Source organism: Rutidosis leptorrhynchoides, chromosome 8, assembly GCF_046630445.1.
Source record: "Rutidosis leptorrhynchoides isolate AG116_Rl617_1_P2 chromosome 8, CSIRO_AGI_Rlap_v1, whole genome shotgun sequence".
NCBI lineage: Eukaryota > Viridiplantae > Streptophyta > Magnoliopsida > Asterales > Asteraceae > Rutidosis > Rutidosis leptorrhynchoides.
The window spans coordinates 45387965-45405109 of record NC_092340.1 but is presented as its reverse complement, the minus strand read 5'-3'; the positions used below and the strand labels follow the sequence as shown (position 1 = coordinate 45405109).

Genomic DNA, 17145 nt, shown 5'->3' with positions numbered 1-17145 from the left:
TCTCCGTGTTAAAAAAATGAAGCAAAGTGAAAATAAAAGTGATAAGGACCCCCACTTGTATCATCATGATGTTATTTGGTCAAACCAACATCTAGTGATCGATGACCAGCCATTGTAGTTGACTAATCAATCAGATTATAATTACTTATTTTAATTTTAATGTATTTTGATTGATTATTACAGTAGAAAAGAAATAAAAATGAGGATATAAAGTCATGAAATATTATCTTTTCGGCAAAGAAAAATTCAACAATTTCAACCGCACCATAAACACTACATCATCCATGATTCAATTTCCATGCCATACAACTATATATAAATTACGTACATACTACTATCAATATTATTATCATCCAACAACAACCAATATCCAAAAAAATGAAGTTATCATTTCTCATCTTCATCCTCATCTCCATCTTCTCATACTCCTCGAGCCAATCCCCGGTCCTCGACACGGACCAGATGCCCCTAGTAACGGGCCAAAGCTACTACATCGTGCCAGCCGTGAGTGGCAGAGGCGGTGGCGTAAAACTATCTCCCACAACCTCAAACCAAACATGCCCACTTGATGTGGCTCAAGAAAACAACGAACAACTTAACGGGGATCGGTTAAATTTCCTTCTAGCCGTTCCCAACAGAGCTGGCGTTATTCGCGAAACCAAAGATCTTAACATTAAGTTTACTGATGGAACGACATGTGGGCTCCCTGCAGTTTGGCGAATTGAGAATGTGAACGGGCAAAGGGTTGTGACGAGCCGTGGGACCGTAGGGAACCCGGGTTCGGGGACTTTAAGTAACTGGTTTAGGTTCGAGAAGTTTGAGGATGGTTATAAGATTGTGTTTTGTCCCGGAGTTTGTAGTACTTGTAGACCAGCTTGTGGAAATGTTGGGTCTACTATTGCGAAAAATGGACGTAGAAGTCTGCTTTTGAGTAATGATCCTCTTAAGGTCAAGTTCATAAAGGCGTAAAGAACGTGTGCTGTAACAGTAAGTGTAATAATAATGGATTATTGAGGTCCTAAATCGTAATGTTGATATGGTTGAGTAGTTTAAGTCAGATCTAATCTAAATGATTATACATCTCAATCAGTGTTTAATAATTACGTAGTAATAATAAATGGGATGTTTATATATAATTGAACTTTGAAAAAATAGGTGATCAATCTGTTCAAATGTCACTAGAAAAATTAATCGCAAGATCATACGGCAAGGTGGCATATACATGGCCGTTGGTTTTTGCTGAAAAACAGGTGGTTTGAGTTTTGACTAATATTATTATACGAGAATATTTCAACCATTGACTATTTTTAAAATGTTCTCTCCGAGTTTTTGACTAAACCCAAGCGATATTGAGCCTATTTTAACACTATTTTAAAGGTGTTAATTACCAAGTGTCGTGTCATTTAATTATGACCATTATAAAAGATTGTAACATTTTATTGCACTTTTTGATCCATTATAAATATATGAAGTTATTTCTATATGAAGGGTTAGAGATTTTGGTATAGAATTTGATTATTCTAAGGACACTTTCAACATTCAACTTTTAGATTTTACAATCTACAATTGCAAGGAACAAATATTCTTTTGGTCAAGAAAGATTATTCATACTAGTCTTATCCTAATAGTGATCTCGTGTAACCCGTGACCAAGTGGGTCGAAATACACTATTACGAAAGTGTTTACACGATTCTAGTATCAATCCGGTTGCTGATTCTTAACCCACTAACACATATTTTCCTACATGAACCTCCCATTTATATGTAGTGGATATCGAGATCGATACTTAAGAGCATGCATGTTTAGAGATAGATTGAAATATTGAAAATGCAGAGATTAATAACGACGGAGGATTCTTTATTGCGGGTAGTAAAACAAAAATTAAGATAATAAATACATCAGTTATGGAAATATATTTTAAGATGCATGATTGGGTTGTGTTAAAAACTCTGTTCTCTCTTATCAGCAAACGGTTTTGATTTGCCACCAACAAATTGTGTTGACTTGAATATCAATTTTAAACTAGTTTAATACCCGCAACCTTGCGGGTTCGAGTTAGAAATAAACTATTTGGTGAATCATTGTAAGAGGTTATACTTTGATCAGTGTAAGAAAAAAAAAATCAGTTGGTGTTTTGATCGTGTTTTATTTCTTATGTGTTTGCTTTCTTACTTTTGTTTTTTTATTTTTTTCATGCGACTTTGGTTTATTTTGTTTCATTTGATGTGGTTGTTAGTTCTTTGTTATGGTTTAGTATTAGGTTTTGAACGTTGTTTGTTCCTAGTTTTTGCTCTTGTTTTTAGGAGTTGTGGCCCGTCGGTTTATGCCTTGTAATTTTTTCTTGATGGATGGTTTCATATTGATGAAGGTTTCTTGGTAAATTAAAGTAAACGTTATTTTTGTCACAAAAAAAAAAAAAAAAGGTTTGGGTGCAAGAGCAGTACCCATTTGCATTATCTATCAACTTATAATGCAAAAGGGTCTAAATGTAGGTGAGTTTAAAGTGTAAAACACAATTCTTATGAATGAATAGATAGAGTTCAAGCAACATTGTGGTGGAGTTTAATTTGTAAACTACTAAACTGTACGTATAACAGATTGGTAAATATTTTCGTACAGATTGGCAAATGTTTTCGACAGGTTACTATGTATGATCCAAATTACAACAATTAAAATGTTTGTTGGGATACACTTTTTTTTTTAAAGAGCTAGACTAATGTTACTTGAGGATTTCTTTCAGGCCTTATCTTGATCGTTGCTAGGATAGATATAGTTTGTAAACGATTTATTTCACCACATTTTATATGATGATAAGACTTGGCATTTGTTAGATCAAATCACCTGAAACTTAACACAACACACAAATCTTTTGAAAATTGTGCAAAGGAGTACACACATACTTTAATTACAATTTTAACATTATGCGGTACCATATCATGTGTTTGAAAAGTTAAACGTTTAAAGCAATGATAATATCATTGTAGATTCAAAATTATATTATAAACGTTTACATGCCAGAACAAATGGTATGAACTTAACTTTGGATATCATAGTCACCAGCGCGACAATAAGAAGCTCGATTGGCACTTTTGTCATCAAATTCATCTAGACGAGGTTGTTCAGACATTGGTGTCATCAAATTCATCATTAAGAAGAGGGCGTTTAGCTGCAACAATTGCCAACACCAAGGATCATTCAGGCCTATTAAATGTCCAGCTTGCACTGCAAATAAAACCACTACGGGGAATTACATTATAAAAAGAAAATCACAAATGTGTTAAAAATAGAGGTGGCAATATGGGCAGGCCACGTGATTAGGAATTTCATTCATACTTGACCGATTATCGAATGGATTGATTTTCACCTATTTCTAGATCAATTTTAAATGGTAGAAGCATGTAAAAGAGATCTTAACTGTTTGCACATTTTATATCATATTACGATGTTGAACCAAGATATCTAATAACTAAAAATAATAGAAACCAACTAACCAAGGAAACAATGAGTGTTTCAAGTCAACCTAAACCCAACTGACTTGGATTACCTCAAAGCTTCCATGACAGAAAAAGGTAAATAGGTAAATAGACAAATGTATCATATTATAAGAGGTGATAGTTTTACAAGATGAAACATTTGGTTATCCAGTCCTTTAACCTTTTACAGACAAACAATCAAGTAATTACATATTCAAAGTTAGAGTTTTAGAAAACCTCTTTTAAAACCTCAAAGTTATGAAGTCATGTGGAGATGAAATTTGTTAAGGTAGATAACGATAGATGCTGTAAATATTATTACTAAATCCAGAAATGTGTTTGCTATCGACACCTGCTGGTGCCCAAGTGTGCATAAGATGTGCAATGTGAGCTTACATAATAAAGTTTTTGACTCTCACTAACTCTGTTTTGTCCCTCACATATATCAGAAAGCCAACATATACACATGCTTTGTGATTAAATCACATGTTTGTGAGCAAGTAATAGTAGTATCTCACCATGATCAGGAATGCCACTTGAAAATGCAGGACAACCTTTTGCCCTTTTATTAGATTCGTTTCTTTCACCATCTAGTTTGTGCAGCTAACCATGTCTAAATATAAATGTTCTTCAAAAAGTAGATTGTATATGCCTTTGACATTAAAGGAGAGAACATAAGTGACAATATACCTGATCTTGAGCGTTGAGACCTTGAATTCGATTTTTCAAGATCAATAGATAGTGTTGATCCCTTCTCGATATCAAACATCATCCCCTACAAATCTCAAAATAGTCACGGTATGAAGATATCCTAAAATCATGCTAAAGTGAAGTGTTTAAAATACCACAATCTACACAAGAAAGTAATAATGTTTCATAGTAAACAAAAGACCATAACATCATTTTAGACACTGACTACAAATGTAAGTATGAAAAGAGGAACTTCAACCAAATTACTTGCCAAAGATACGGAAAGCTTTATTGCCTAAATTACCTGCACTGCAGCCTTGTCAGCAAGTCTATAAACTCAATTTCACCAAGGACTTCAACCTCCAATGAAACAAATTCAACTGATTTTGTGTCCACAGCATCTACAAATGTATATAGCATAAAAAGAGACTGAACGGATTTAATCTGTATCCTATCTTAAGCATACTAAAAGAACAATATACACATAATTGATAAAAATATATACACTTGTAAATAAGTAAAGCAGTAAATACCATGACAAATTATCTTCTGCACTTTCTCTTATTTCTATATGAAGGGTTAGAGATTTTGGTACATAATTTGATTATTCTAAGGACACTTTCAACATTCAACTTTTAGATTTTACAATCTAGAATTGCAAGGAACAAATATTCTTTTGGTCAAGAAAGATTGTTCATACTATTCTTATCCTAATAGTGATCTCGTGTAACCCGTGACCAAGTGGGTCGAAATACACTATTACGAAAGTGTTTACACGATTCTAGTATCAATTCGGTTGCTGATTCTTAACCCACTAACACATATTTTCCTACATGAACCTCCCATTTATATGTAGTGGATATCGAGATCGACACTTAAGAGCATGCATGTTTAGAGATAGATTGAAATATTGAAAATGCAGAGATTAATAACGACGGAGGATTCTTTATTGCGGGTAGTAAAACAAAAATTAAGATAATAAATACATCAGTTATGGAAATATATTTTAAGATGCATGATTGGGTTGTGTTAAAAATTCTGTTCTCTCTTATCAGCAGACGGTTTTGATTTGCCACCAACAAATTGTGTTGACTTGAATATCAATTTTAAACTAGTTTAATACCCGCAACCTTGCGGGTTCGAGTCAGAAATAAACTATTTGGTGAATCATTGTAAGAGGTTATACTTTGATCAGTGTAAGAAAAAAAAATCAGTTGGTGTTTTGATCGTGTTTTATTTCTTATGTGTTTGCTTTCTTACTTTTGTTTTTTTATTTTTTTTCATGCGACTTTGGTTTATTTTGTTTCATTTGATGTGGTTGTTAGTTCTTTGTTATGGTTTAGTATTAGGTTTTGAACGTTGTTTGTTCCTAGTTTTTACTCTTGTTTTTAGGAGTTGTGGCCCGTCGGTTTATGCCTTGTAATTTTTTCTTGATGGATGGTTTCATATTGATGAAGGTTTCTTGGTAAATTAAAGTTAACGTTATTTTTGTCACACACAAAAAAAAGGTTTGGGTGCAAGAGCAGTACCCATTTGCATATCTATCAACTTATAATGCAAAATGGTCTAAATGTAGGTGAGTTTAAAGTGTAAAACACAATTCTTATGAATGAATAGATAGAGTTCAAGCAACATTGTGGTGGAGTTTAATTTGTAAACTACTAAACTGTACGTATAACAGATTGGTAAATATTTTAGTGCAGATTGGCAAATGTTTTCGACAGGTTACTATGTATGATCCAAATTACAACAATTAAAATGTTTGTTGGGATACATTTTTTTTAAAGAGCTAGACTAATGTTACTTGAAGATTTCTTTTAGGCCTTATCTTGATCGTTGCTAGGATAGATATAGTTTGTAAACGATTTATTTCACCACATTTTATATGATGATAAGACTTGACATTTGTTAGATGTAATGACCCGGAATTTTCTGACCAAATTATACTTATGAGATTAATATTTATATAAATTAAACCATACCAACATGATAAGCAATCCAAATTGTTGAGACTTGTGTTTTTGAAAAGAGTTTTACACAACGTTTGACCGTCCAATATGGCCGATGATATCACGAACTATATAACATACGATAATTATACGTTTGTGTATATATATGTATTTATATATATTTAACATGATCTAAGGATGGTTTAACATCTCATTGTGTACTAATGACAATGAGTTATAAGTATATTTTGAAACTACTAACTTAAGTTTTCAAAACGATAACTATACGTAACATTCTTTGATATATATACTTATAATCTATAATGCTTATACATGTATCGTATATATAATGTATTTAATCACTTTTTAAGGACTTAAATACATAAAACAATATAAGTTTATTCACAAAAGATAGCTATATTTGAATTCTCGTTCCGTTTCCTCAAGATTTCTATACGTATATCTAGGGTATATGTACCCGTATCATACCCAGCTTCTATACGTATTTACTATTAGTATATACACATCAAATCAACATCCTAATCAACATTATTACTGCCCTAGATATGAGGTAACTAGGATTTGTCAAGTAGTATGAATTATTAGTAAGAAAACAAAATTAGGAATCCTTTTCTTTCTTTATAAACTAAAAACGTTTTTATAAATGAACACCATTTCTTCACTCCATTTTCTCATACCTACACCCTCATTTCTCTCTCAAAATACTCCTAACTTCATACTTTATTATCTCCAAGCATTTTCCCCATCATTTAGCTTCAATTACAAGCCTTAAACACCATAAGAAAACTCTTTCAAGAATATATCAAAATAACCACCCATTTGAAGAAGTTTACTTCCAACCTTTTGATCTAACTCCACCACTCTTTGATTCCAAGATTATTTCTTATCTTTTGCAGTAACTTTGTCCAAGTAACTTGAGGTAGTAACCTTGTTCATAATCTTATTCAATTCATATTCATATTGCTATCTTATTTTGTGGTATAAAATTTTAACAACAAGAACATAGTTTGAATGATTTCAAACTTGTTCGCAAACTAAATAGATCCTTCTAACTTGACTTTTAAAACACTTCAAGACCTGTAATATATCATAATGATATGCTAACCTAACAAGATATAACTTGGTTTTACAAAGAACATCTTAAAAACTGAATCTACGTCGTCGGAGTGCAACCGGGGGCTGTTTTGGGTTAGATAATTAAAAACCATCTTGAACTTTGAATTGAAAGTTCATGTTCTGGAAAAATGATATTTCTTATGAATATGTTAACACATAAAAATTTCATGGTTTAACTCAAAGTGTAAGTATTTTTAGAAAAATGATCATTAAATGTTGTTTTTATGATGGAAAATGATCACTTTCCTAAGTTTCACCAAAGTTTAACCTATAACCTATGATTTCGAATACAAACTAAGGTATTTTCAGTTCATATTCTTAAAATTTGACTCGATCCAAGGAAGTGGCAAGTTGCACCAACAAAAACGGAGTTGTAATGAAGAAACTACGACTAAAACAAGATTGGGTATCCGAAGCTAGTTTAGCTACGAAAATATTTGGAGAAAAAGTAAATTAATCATATCTTTTCTAATTAATATAATATTTTATATATAATTACTTATGATTTGATTTTATATATTTCAGGACCACCCGTAAACAACACGAGAAGATTAATCATAAGACCTCATGATTGTACGCAACACGTCATTTGACAACACGGTACTTTATGTACGCAACACGTCATTTGACAACATGGTACCATGGGTCGAGATTAATTCTGATCAATACGAATACGATGGGGTCTTTATTTATTTTATTTAAGCAACTAATTGTGGACCACTAACATCGGACTGCTAACTACGGACTAAGAAAATATTAAAAGTATATATATATGTAACGATTACTTAAAAAGAAAATATGTTGATATATTATATATATGGTTAGGTTTGTGATATATATCGGAGACCAAGTCGAATTAAATACCTTCAAGGCAAAAGTGAGTTTCATTTGCTCCCTTTTTAATTGCTTTTGCAATATATATTTTTGGGCTGAGAATACATGCGCTGCTTTTATAAATGTTTACAAAATAGACACAAGTACTTAAAAATATATTCTACGTTGAGTTGTACCACTGGCATATTTCCCTGTAGCTTGGTAACTACTATTTACATAGGTATTGTAAACGCGAATCCTGTTGATAGATCTATCGGGCCTGACAACCCCAACCGGACTGGACGACCAGTATTCAACGGTTGCACAGTACTTCGTTTTGGTGACTACACTTGGTACGGTGTAGTGAGATTTCATAATAAAGGGAATATGCGACGTTGATTAAATGTTAAGTATGGTTACCAAGTGCTCAACCATTTAGAATGCTTTACATACACTTGCAAGTGTATTATGTTTATGATTATGAAATCTTGTGGTCTATTAACATATTGAAATGATTGTTATGATAAACCTATGAACTCACCAACCTTTTGGTTGACACTTTAAAGCATGTTTATTCTTAGGTACGAATTAAGTCTTCCGCTGTGCATTTGCTAAATATAAGGACATTACTTGGAGCCGATCATCGCAATGGGACCAAATGTTGATGACTTCGTCCAGGTGGATTAGGACGGGTCCTTTCAGTTGGTATCAGAGCGGTGGTCGTAGTGAACCAGGTCTTGCATTAGTGTGTCTAACTAGTAGTTGTTAGGATGCATTAATGAGTCTGGACTTCGACCATGTCTACATGTCAAAAGTTTTGCTTATCATTTCTAGTCGGAAATCATCTGCTTATCATCCTTAGGAAATTACCTGCTTATCATTCATAAGTCTAGACACGTTTTACTGCATTTACTGCATTGATAGTGTATAGACGAATTCTTATCTTAGCATATCTGTTATTGCGAACTTTGACTGATACCTTTTCAAAGATTCTCCGTAATTTACGGGATTTTGGTATTATATATACATATGTAAATTATGTATTGAAGAGTAATCTAACTCCTATAATCTATTCCATACCAAAAATTCATTTTCCCCATTATACAAGATGGATTCCGCATCTAGTTCGAATTCTTCAGATTCCGACAGTTATGCCGATATGGATTTCCATTCGGGCTCCGAAAGCAGCGTCACCGGAATGGATCAACCAATTTCCCATCATCTATTCTGGATGAATTGGGGATGGGTTCGTAATATACTAAATCACTGGAGACAAGAAGAAGGTGATCCATTCCATCCACCAAATTGCCCTCTTGGCGATGAACCTGAAGCACTTACCGGCGAACCTATTCGAAACACCATTTTCTCTCTCATTTCTAGAGTATCTCGTCACGATTATATACTATCCCATATTACAAATCTTGTTCATTCGCTCACTCTAACCGCCAATCATCCCGGTGTACTAGCAGAAGTTAACGAACTTCGTGCTCGCGTGACGGCTTTGGAGAACATGGTGCGAAGGTTGCAAACACCAGCAGCAGCACCAGCAGCATAATCAGCACCACCATCAATAACATCAACAATACCATCATCACCACTAACAAACAACATCCGCATCACACGTCTCGACATCATAATCTGTCCCACAAACATCAACATCATACGCACCATGGATACCAAGGAGTACCAACAATAATGAACGATGAAGTATTGATCCATAACTTCATTGATATTCTGCGAAGAATATGTGGTTTCAAAAAGTTTTAGAGATTTCTTATTCTAGCTCAAACCGAAAAGCAAATGAGATTAATATCATATTAACTCATTAAATTCATGATTTCATCTGAAGAAAATATATATGTATATGTGTTTTCATAAAGATTGTAATTAAAAGTTCTTTTGTACAAAATATTAATGGTGAAATTTTTTTTTTTAACGGGTAGGTAATACCCGAGGAATAATTAGATTTCATCTTAATAAGTTACATTGTACATTCGTCGAAGCTGATTCAACAGTCATTTACTATCCTACTTACAACCACCGATATACGTATCCGTTCACCGCAGAATAACCATTTTCATTCAATTTCATATCTGAATTTTGACTTCCCAGAATCCAACAAGTGGCATATGAAGAAAACATATGACAAAATAAAATCTGTTAGAAACAAACAAATTAACTATGAAAATTTTTGTTAAGAATCCACGCTAACTGTTCCAGCTAACTGTTCCTAGCTAACTGATTACATTTTATTTATCGCAGTTTATTTATCGCAATTTAATTATCGCACTTTTATTTATTGTCATTTAATTTCTGTAATTATTTTACGCACTTTAAATATCGGGACACGTATACAATGTTTTGACATATCATATCGACGCATCTATATATATTATTTGAATCACTATAGACACTCTATATGCAGTAATGATCGAGTTCTCTATACAGGGTTGAGGTTGATTCTACAATAATATATATAGTTTGAGTTGTGATCGAGTCTGAGACGTATACGGGTCACGACACGTATTAATTAATTCGTATATTATATATTAAACTATATATGAATTATTGGACTGTTACTGTGGACTATCGACTGTGGACTAATGACATTGGACAATTAAAATGAATTAAAATATTGATTATAACATATGAAACTAAACATTTCTTCAAGATTGCCACTTGATTTCATCTTAAACCTCATTGTATCTCGACGATTACAATCAGCGTTCAAATCTATCATGATTCTTAAAAACACCTCAATCGAGAGGATAAACCAACCGCACTTCATCTACGGAAGAAAAGATTGATGCATATAGTTATGCACCTGAAAAACCCTCGGAAACTGAGTAAACGTTTGACACGTATCTGTTCTAGTTCCTTTGACATTTTTATTACCGAAGATCGTTTTGCAATCCCTTTCCAAAGTAGCTAATTTTGTCACAGCTCCAGCAAGTCAACTCCAACTTTTCATCCGAAATAACTTTATTATAACCGCGATATATATGCGTAATCTTTATTGTTACTGGGGAACCTTTTATATTCCACAATATTACCATCAGCGATTAATCATTCTAAAAAACACAATTCTCCTGAAACTACCTCGGTTTGATAACCGGTGACCCATATCAGTTAACTTTGAAAATGCTGATGAAGCAGCATGTTGTAGATGATCTTAATGGTCAAAAGTTTGATGATAAAGAAAGGAGTGTTAGGAACGCTCGATAGAAAATTTAGTACCGAAAAGCGGATTATGCGAAACTATGAAGAAAGCCGTGGACAAATCACAAAGAATAAGTTTGCCTTCAAAGAATCTAAATGATTCTGTGCCTGCTGAAATCGTTAGCAAACATCTTATTTCTCATTCTAAACCTTCACAGACAAATCTTCTTCATCATCCATTGATATTAGAAATTCTAAGATATTCTCGTATGTTCTATTATAAATATTCTCCATATTTCTGGCTATATTTTCACAACTATTCTTATCTGAGATCATTTATCTCTCCGTAATATCTGCAACATAAAAGAAACTGTGTTAGTTTCTAAATTCTGAAACCTTCGAGTTTAAAATATGAATGTTTTGAAGTAGTGTTGGGAACTGAAGCATGGATTAGTATAATATAATGACACTTGATCAACGTCATTATATTACAGTAAGTCATGCTGAGTTTCTAATGAAGCATGATGATTCACAGTACCGTCATCATGTGCCATTTACACGACTTTTACATTCTATCTAATCTCTAAACATATCAAGAGAATATTTTTCTGGATGACTCGGTCTTCTCCAGGGTATTCTGGTAATTTAACAAATCAAAATCGTTCTATTACCATTTTCTTCTTAGAGCATTAGCTATGTTCATTCTGAATTTCATATCTACGAATTCCGGACCATTACTCGCTTGACTCGAAGTCGGGAAGAGAAAACGAAAGCATGAAGCTCCGAAAAATAATGAAGAATATAAACTCCGATTATAACCCCGAAATTACAAACCGTGTATATCGATGCAGATAGCAATATAGAGACACGGGAGAATTAGAAACACTATAAACACAAGAGTATAGTAGAAGTAAATAGATTCTTCTGGTGGTAGATGAAAAAGAAGAATGACAGATATAAAAGTTAGGAGTATACCAAGAATCAGGACTGGATGGAGCATATTGATGAATGCTTTAAAGTAAGAATCAAGGGAGTAAGAATAGAAGGTGTGAGTCGTGGAAAATAAGGAAACAAAGGGGTGAATTTATAGTGAAATATCCGACAGAGCAATCGAAACAGATTATTGCATATAATCAAAGAAGATCCTGATTTCCTTAATCACCAAAGAACCAAATCTTATTACGTAAGATTCTCTTTAAATCCCTTAAATCCCAAAAATCAATCATAACTACGTCATCGGTTAAGACGAATATATTTTACTCATCTCACTCTTTTACGATAGTCTCATTTATATTCTTTGCATAATCGAATCGTTTTATCTACATTACTCAATGATGATAAAACTCCATTATCACCTTATATTTGTCATGAAAACCTTCTTATTGTTATCCATAACAACCTCTATCAAATTTCGGGGACGAAATTTCTTTAACGGGTAGGTACTGTAATGACCCGGAATTTTCCGACCAAATTATACTTATGAGATTAATATTTACATAAATTAAACCATACCAACATGATAAGCAATCCAAATTGTTGAGACTTGTGTTTTTGAAAAGAGTTTTACACAACGTTTGACCGTCCAATATGACCGATGATATCACGAACTATATAACATACGATAATTATACGTTTGTGTATATATATGTATTTATATATATTTAACATGATCTAAGGATGGTTTAACATCTCATTGTGTACTAATGACAATGAGTTATAAGTATATTTTGAAACTACTAACTTAAGTTTTAAAACGATAACTATACGTAACATTCTTTGATATATATACTTATAATCTATAATGCTTATACATGTATCGTATATATAATATATTTAATCACTTTTTAAGGACTTAAATACATAAAACAATATAAGTATATTCACAAAAGATAGCTATATTTGAATTCTCGTTCCGTTTCCTCAAGATTTCTATACGTATATCTAGGGTATATGTACCCGTATCATACCCAGCTTCTATACGTATTTACTATTGGTATATACACATCAAATCAACATCCTAATCAATATTATTACTGCCCTAGATATGAGGTAACTAGGATTTGTCAAGTAGTATGAATTATTAGTAAGAAAACAAAATTAGGAATCCTTTTCTTTCTTTATAAACTAAAAACGTTTTTATAAATGAACACCATTTCTTCACTCCATTTTCTCATACCTACACCCTCATTTCTCTCTCAAAATACTCCTAACTTCATACTTTATTATCTCCAAGCATTTTCCCCATCATTTAGCTTCAATTACAAGCCTTAAACACCATAAGAAAACTCTTTCAAGAACATATCAAAATAACCACCCATTTGAAGAAGTTTACTTCCAACCTTTTGATCTAACTCCACCACTCTTTGATTCCAAGATTATTTCTTATCTTTTGCAGTAACTTTGTCCAAGTAACTTGAGGTAGTAACCTTGTTCATAATCTTATTCAATTCATATTCATATAGCTATCTTATTTTGTGGTATAAAATTTTAACAACAAGAACATAGTTTGAATGATTTCAAACTTGTTCGCAAACTAAATAGATCCTTCTAACTTAACTTTTAAAATACTTCAAGACCTGTAATATATCATAATGATATGCTAACCTAAGAAGATATAACTTGGTTTTACAAAGAACATCTTAAAAACTGAATCTACGTCGTCGGAGTGCAACCGGGGGCTGTTTTGGGTTGGATAATTAAAAACCATCTTGAACTTTGAATTGGAAGTTCATGTTCTGGAAAAATGATATTTCTTATGAATATGTTAACACATAAAAATTTCATGGTTTAACTCAAAGTGTAACTATTTTTAGAAAAATGATCATTAAATGTTATTTTTATGATGGAAAATGATCACTTTCATAAGTTTCACCAAAGTTTGACCTATAACCTATGATTTCGAATACAAACTAAGGTATTTTCAGTTCATATTCTTAAAATTTAACTCGATCCAAGGAAGTGGCAAGTTGAACCAACAAAAACGGAGTTGTAATGAAGAAACTACGACTAAAACAAGATTGGGTATCCGAAGCTAGTTTAGCTACGAAAATATTTGGAGAAAAAGTAAATTAATCATATCTTTTCTAATTAATATGATATTTTATATATAATTACTTATGATTTGATTTTATATATTTCAGGACCACCCGTAAACAACATGAGAAGATTAATCATAAGACCTCATGATTGTACGCAACACGTCATTTGACAACACGGTACTTTATGTACGCAATACGTCATTTGACAACATGTTACCATGGGTCGAGATTAATTCTGATCAATACGAATACGATGGGGTCTTTATTTATTTTATTTAAGCAACTAATTGTGGACCACTAACATCGGACTGCTAACTACGGACTAAGAAAATATTAAAAGTATTAAAAGTATATATATATATATGTAACGATTACTTAAAAAGAAAATATGTTGATATATTATATATATGGTTAGGTTCGTGATATCTATCGGAGACCAAGTTGAATTAAATACCTTCAAGGCAAAAGTGAGTTTCATTTGCTCCCTTTTTAATTGCTTTTGCAATATATATTTTTGGGCTGAGAATACATGCGCTGCTTTTATAAATGTTTACAAAATAGACACAAGTACTTAAAAATATATTCTACGTTGAGTTGTACCACTGGTATATTTCCCTGTAGCTTGGTAACTACTATTTACATAGGTATTGTAAACGCGAATCCTGTTGATAGATCTATCGGGCCTGACAACCCGAACCGGACTGGACGACCAGTATTCAACGGTTGCACAGTACTTCGTTTTGGTGACTACACTTGGTACGGTGTAGTGAGATTTCATAATAAAGGGAATATGCGACGTTGATTAAATGTTAAGTATGGTTACCAAGTGCTCAACCACTTAGAATGCTTTACATACACTTGCAAGTGTATTATGTTTATGATTATGAAATCTTGTGGTCTATTAACATATTGAAATGATTGTTATGATAAACCTATGAACTCACCAACCTTTTGGTTGACACTTTAAAGCATGTTTATTCTCAGGTACGAATTAAGTCTTCCGCTGTGCATTTGCTCAATATAAGGACATTACTTGGAGCCGATCATCGCAATGGGACCAAATGTTGATGACTTCGTCCAGGTGGATTAGGACGGGTCCTTTCAGTTGGTATCAGAGCGGTGGTCGTAGTGAACAGGTCTTGCATTAGTGTGTCTAACTAGTAGCTGTTAGGATGCATTAATGAGTCTGGACTTCGACCATGTCTACATGTCAAAAGTTTTGCTTATCATTTCTAGTCGGAAATCATCTGCTTATCATCCTTAGGAAATTACCTGCTTGTCATTCATAAGTCTAGACACGTTTTACTGCATTTACTGCATTGATAGTGTATAGGCGAATTCTTATCTTAGCATATCTGTTATTGCGAACTTTGACTGATACCTTTTCAAAGATTCTCCGTAATTTACGGGATTTTGGTATTATATATACATATGTAAATTATGTATTGAAGAGTAATCTAACTCCTATAATCTATTCCATACCAAAAATTCATTTTCCCCATTATACAAGATGGATTCCGCATCTAGTTCGAATTCTTCAGATTCCGACAGTTATGCCGATATGGATTTCCATTCGGGCTCCGAAAGCAGCGTCACCGGAATGGATAAACCAATTTCCCATCATCTATTCTGGATGAATTGGGGATGGGTTCGTAATATACTAAATCACTGGAGACAAGAAGAAGGTGATCCATTCCATCCACCAAATTGCCCTCTTGGCGATGAACCTGAAGCACTTACCGGCGAACCTATTCGAAACACCATTTTCTCTCTCATTTCTAGAGTATCTCGTCACGATTATATACTATCCCATATTACAAATCTTGTTCATTCACTCGCTCTAACCGCCAATCATCCCGGTGTACTAGCAGAAGTTAACAAACTTCGTGCTCGCGTGACGACTTTGGAGAACATGGTGCGAAGGTTGCAAACACCAGCAGCAGCACCAGCAGCATAATCAGCACCACCATCAATAACATCAACAATACCATCATCACCACTAACAAACAACATCCGCATCACACGTCTCGACATCATAATCTGTCCCACAAACATCAACATCATACGCACCATGGATACCAAGGAGTACCAACAATAATGAACGATGAAGTATTGATCCATAACTTCATTGATATTCTGCGAAGAATATGTGGTTTCAAAAAGTTTTAGAGATTTCTTATTCTAGCTCAAACCGAAAAGCAAATGAGATTAATATCATATTAACTCATTAAATTCATGATTTCATCTGAAGAAAATATATATGTATATGTGTTTTCATAAAGATTGTAATTAAAAGTTCTTTTGTACAAAATATTAATGGTGAAATTTTTTTTTTAACATGTAGGTAATACCCGAGGAATAATTAGATTTCATCTTAATAAGTTACATTGTACATTCGTCGAAGCTGATTCAGCAGTCATTTACTATCCTACTTACAACCACCGATATACGTATCCATTCACCGCAGAATAACCATTTTCATTCAATTTCATATCTGGATTTTGACTTCTCAGAATCCAACAAGTGGCATATGAAGAAAACATATGACAAAATAAAATCTGTTAGAAACAAACAAATTAACTATGAAAATTTTTGTTAAGAATCCACGCTAACTGTTCCAGCTAACTGTTCCTAGCTAACTGATTACATTTTATTTATCGCAGTTTATTTATCGCAATTTAATTATCGCACTTTTATTTATCGTCATTTAATTTCTGTAATTATTTTACGCACTTTAAATATCGGGACACGTATACAATGTTTTGACATATCATATCGACGCATCTATATATATTATTTGGAATCACTATAGACACTCTATATGCAGTAATGATCGAGTTCTCTATACAGGGTTGAGGTTGATTCTACAATAATATATATAGTTTG

At 33.0% G+C, this 17145-nt stretch overlaps 1 protein-coding gene and 1 long non-coding RNA gene across 2 annotated transcripts; one reads left to right on the top strand and one right to left on the bottom strand.

The window, feature by feature from the left end:
• Window positions 1-378: 378 nt before the first annotated feature.
• On the top strand, window positions 379-1457 carry LOC139862572 (miraculin-like; the record flags this gene model as incomplete). Its single annotated transcript, XM_071851189.1, has 1 exon — window positions 379-1457. A coding segment is annotated over one exon (591 nt), but the record flags the coding sequence as incomplete, so codon positions are not given.
• A 2532-nt stretch (window positions 1458-3989) lies between these two features.
• LOC139861536 (uncharacterized) lies at window positions 3990-4718 on the bottom strand. Its single transcript, XR_011763797.1, has 3 exons — window positions 4468-4718; window positions 4164-4248; window positions 3990-4063 (listed from the first exon to the last, which is right to left on the bottom strand). It is a non-coding gene; the product is annotated as an uncharacterized lncRNA (long non-coding RNA).
• Between the last annotated feature and the right edge of the window lie 12427 nt (window positions 4719-17145).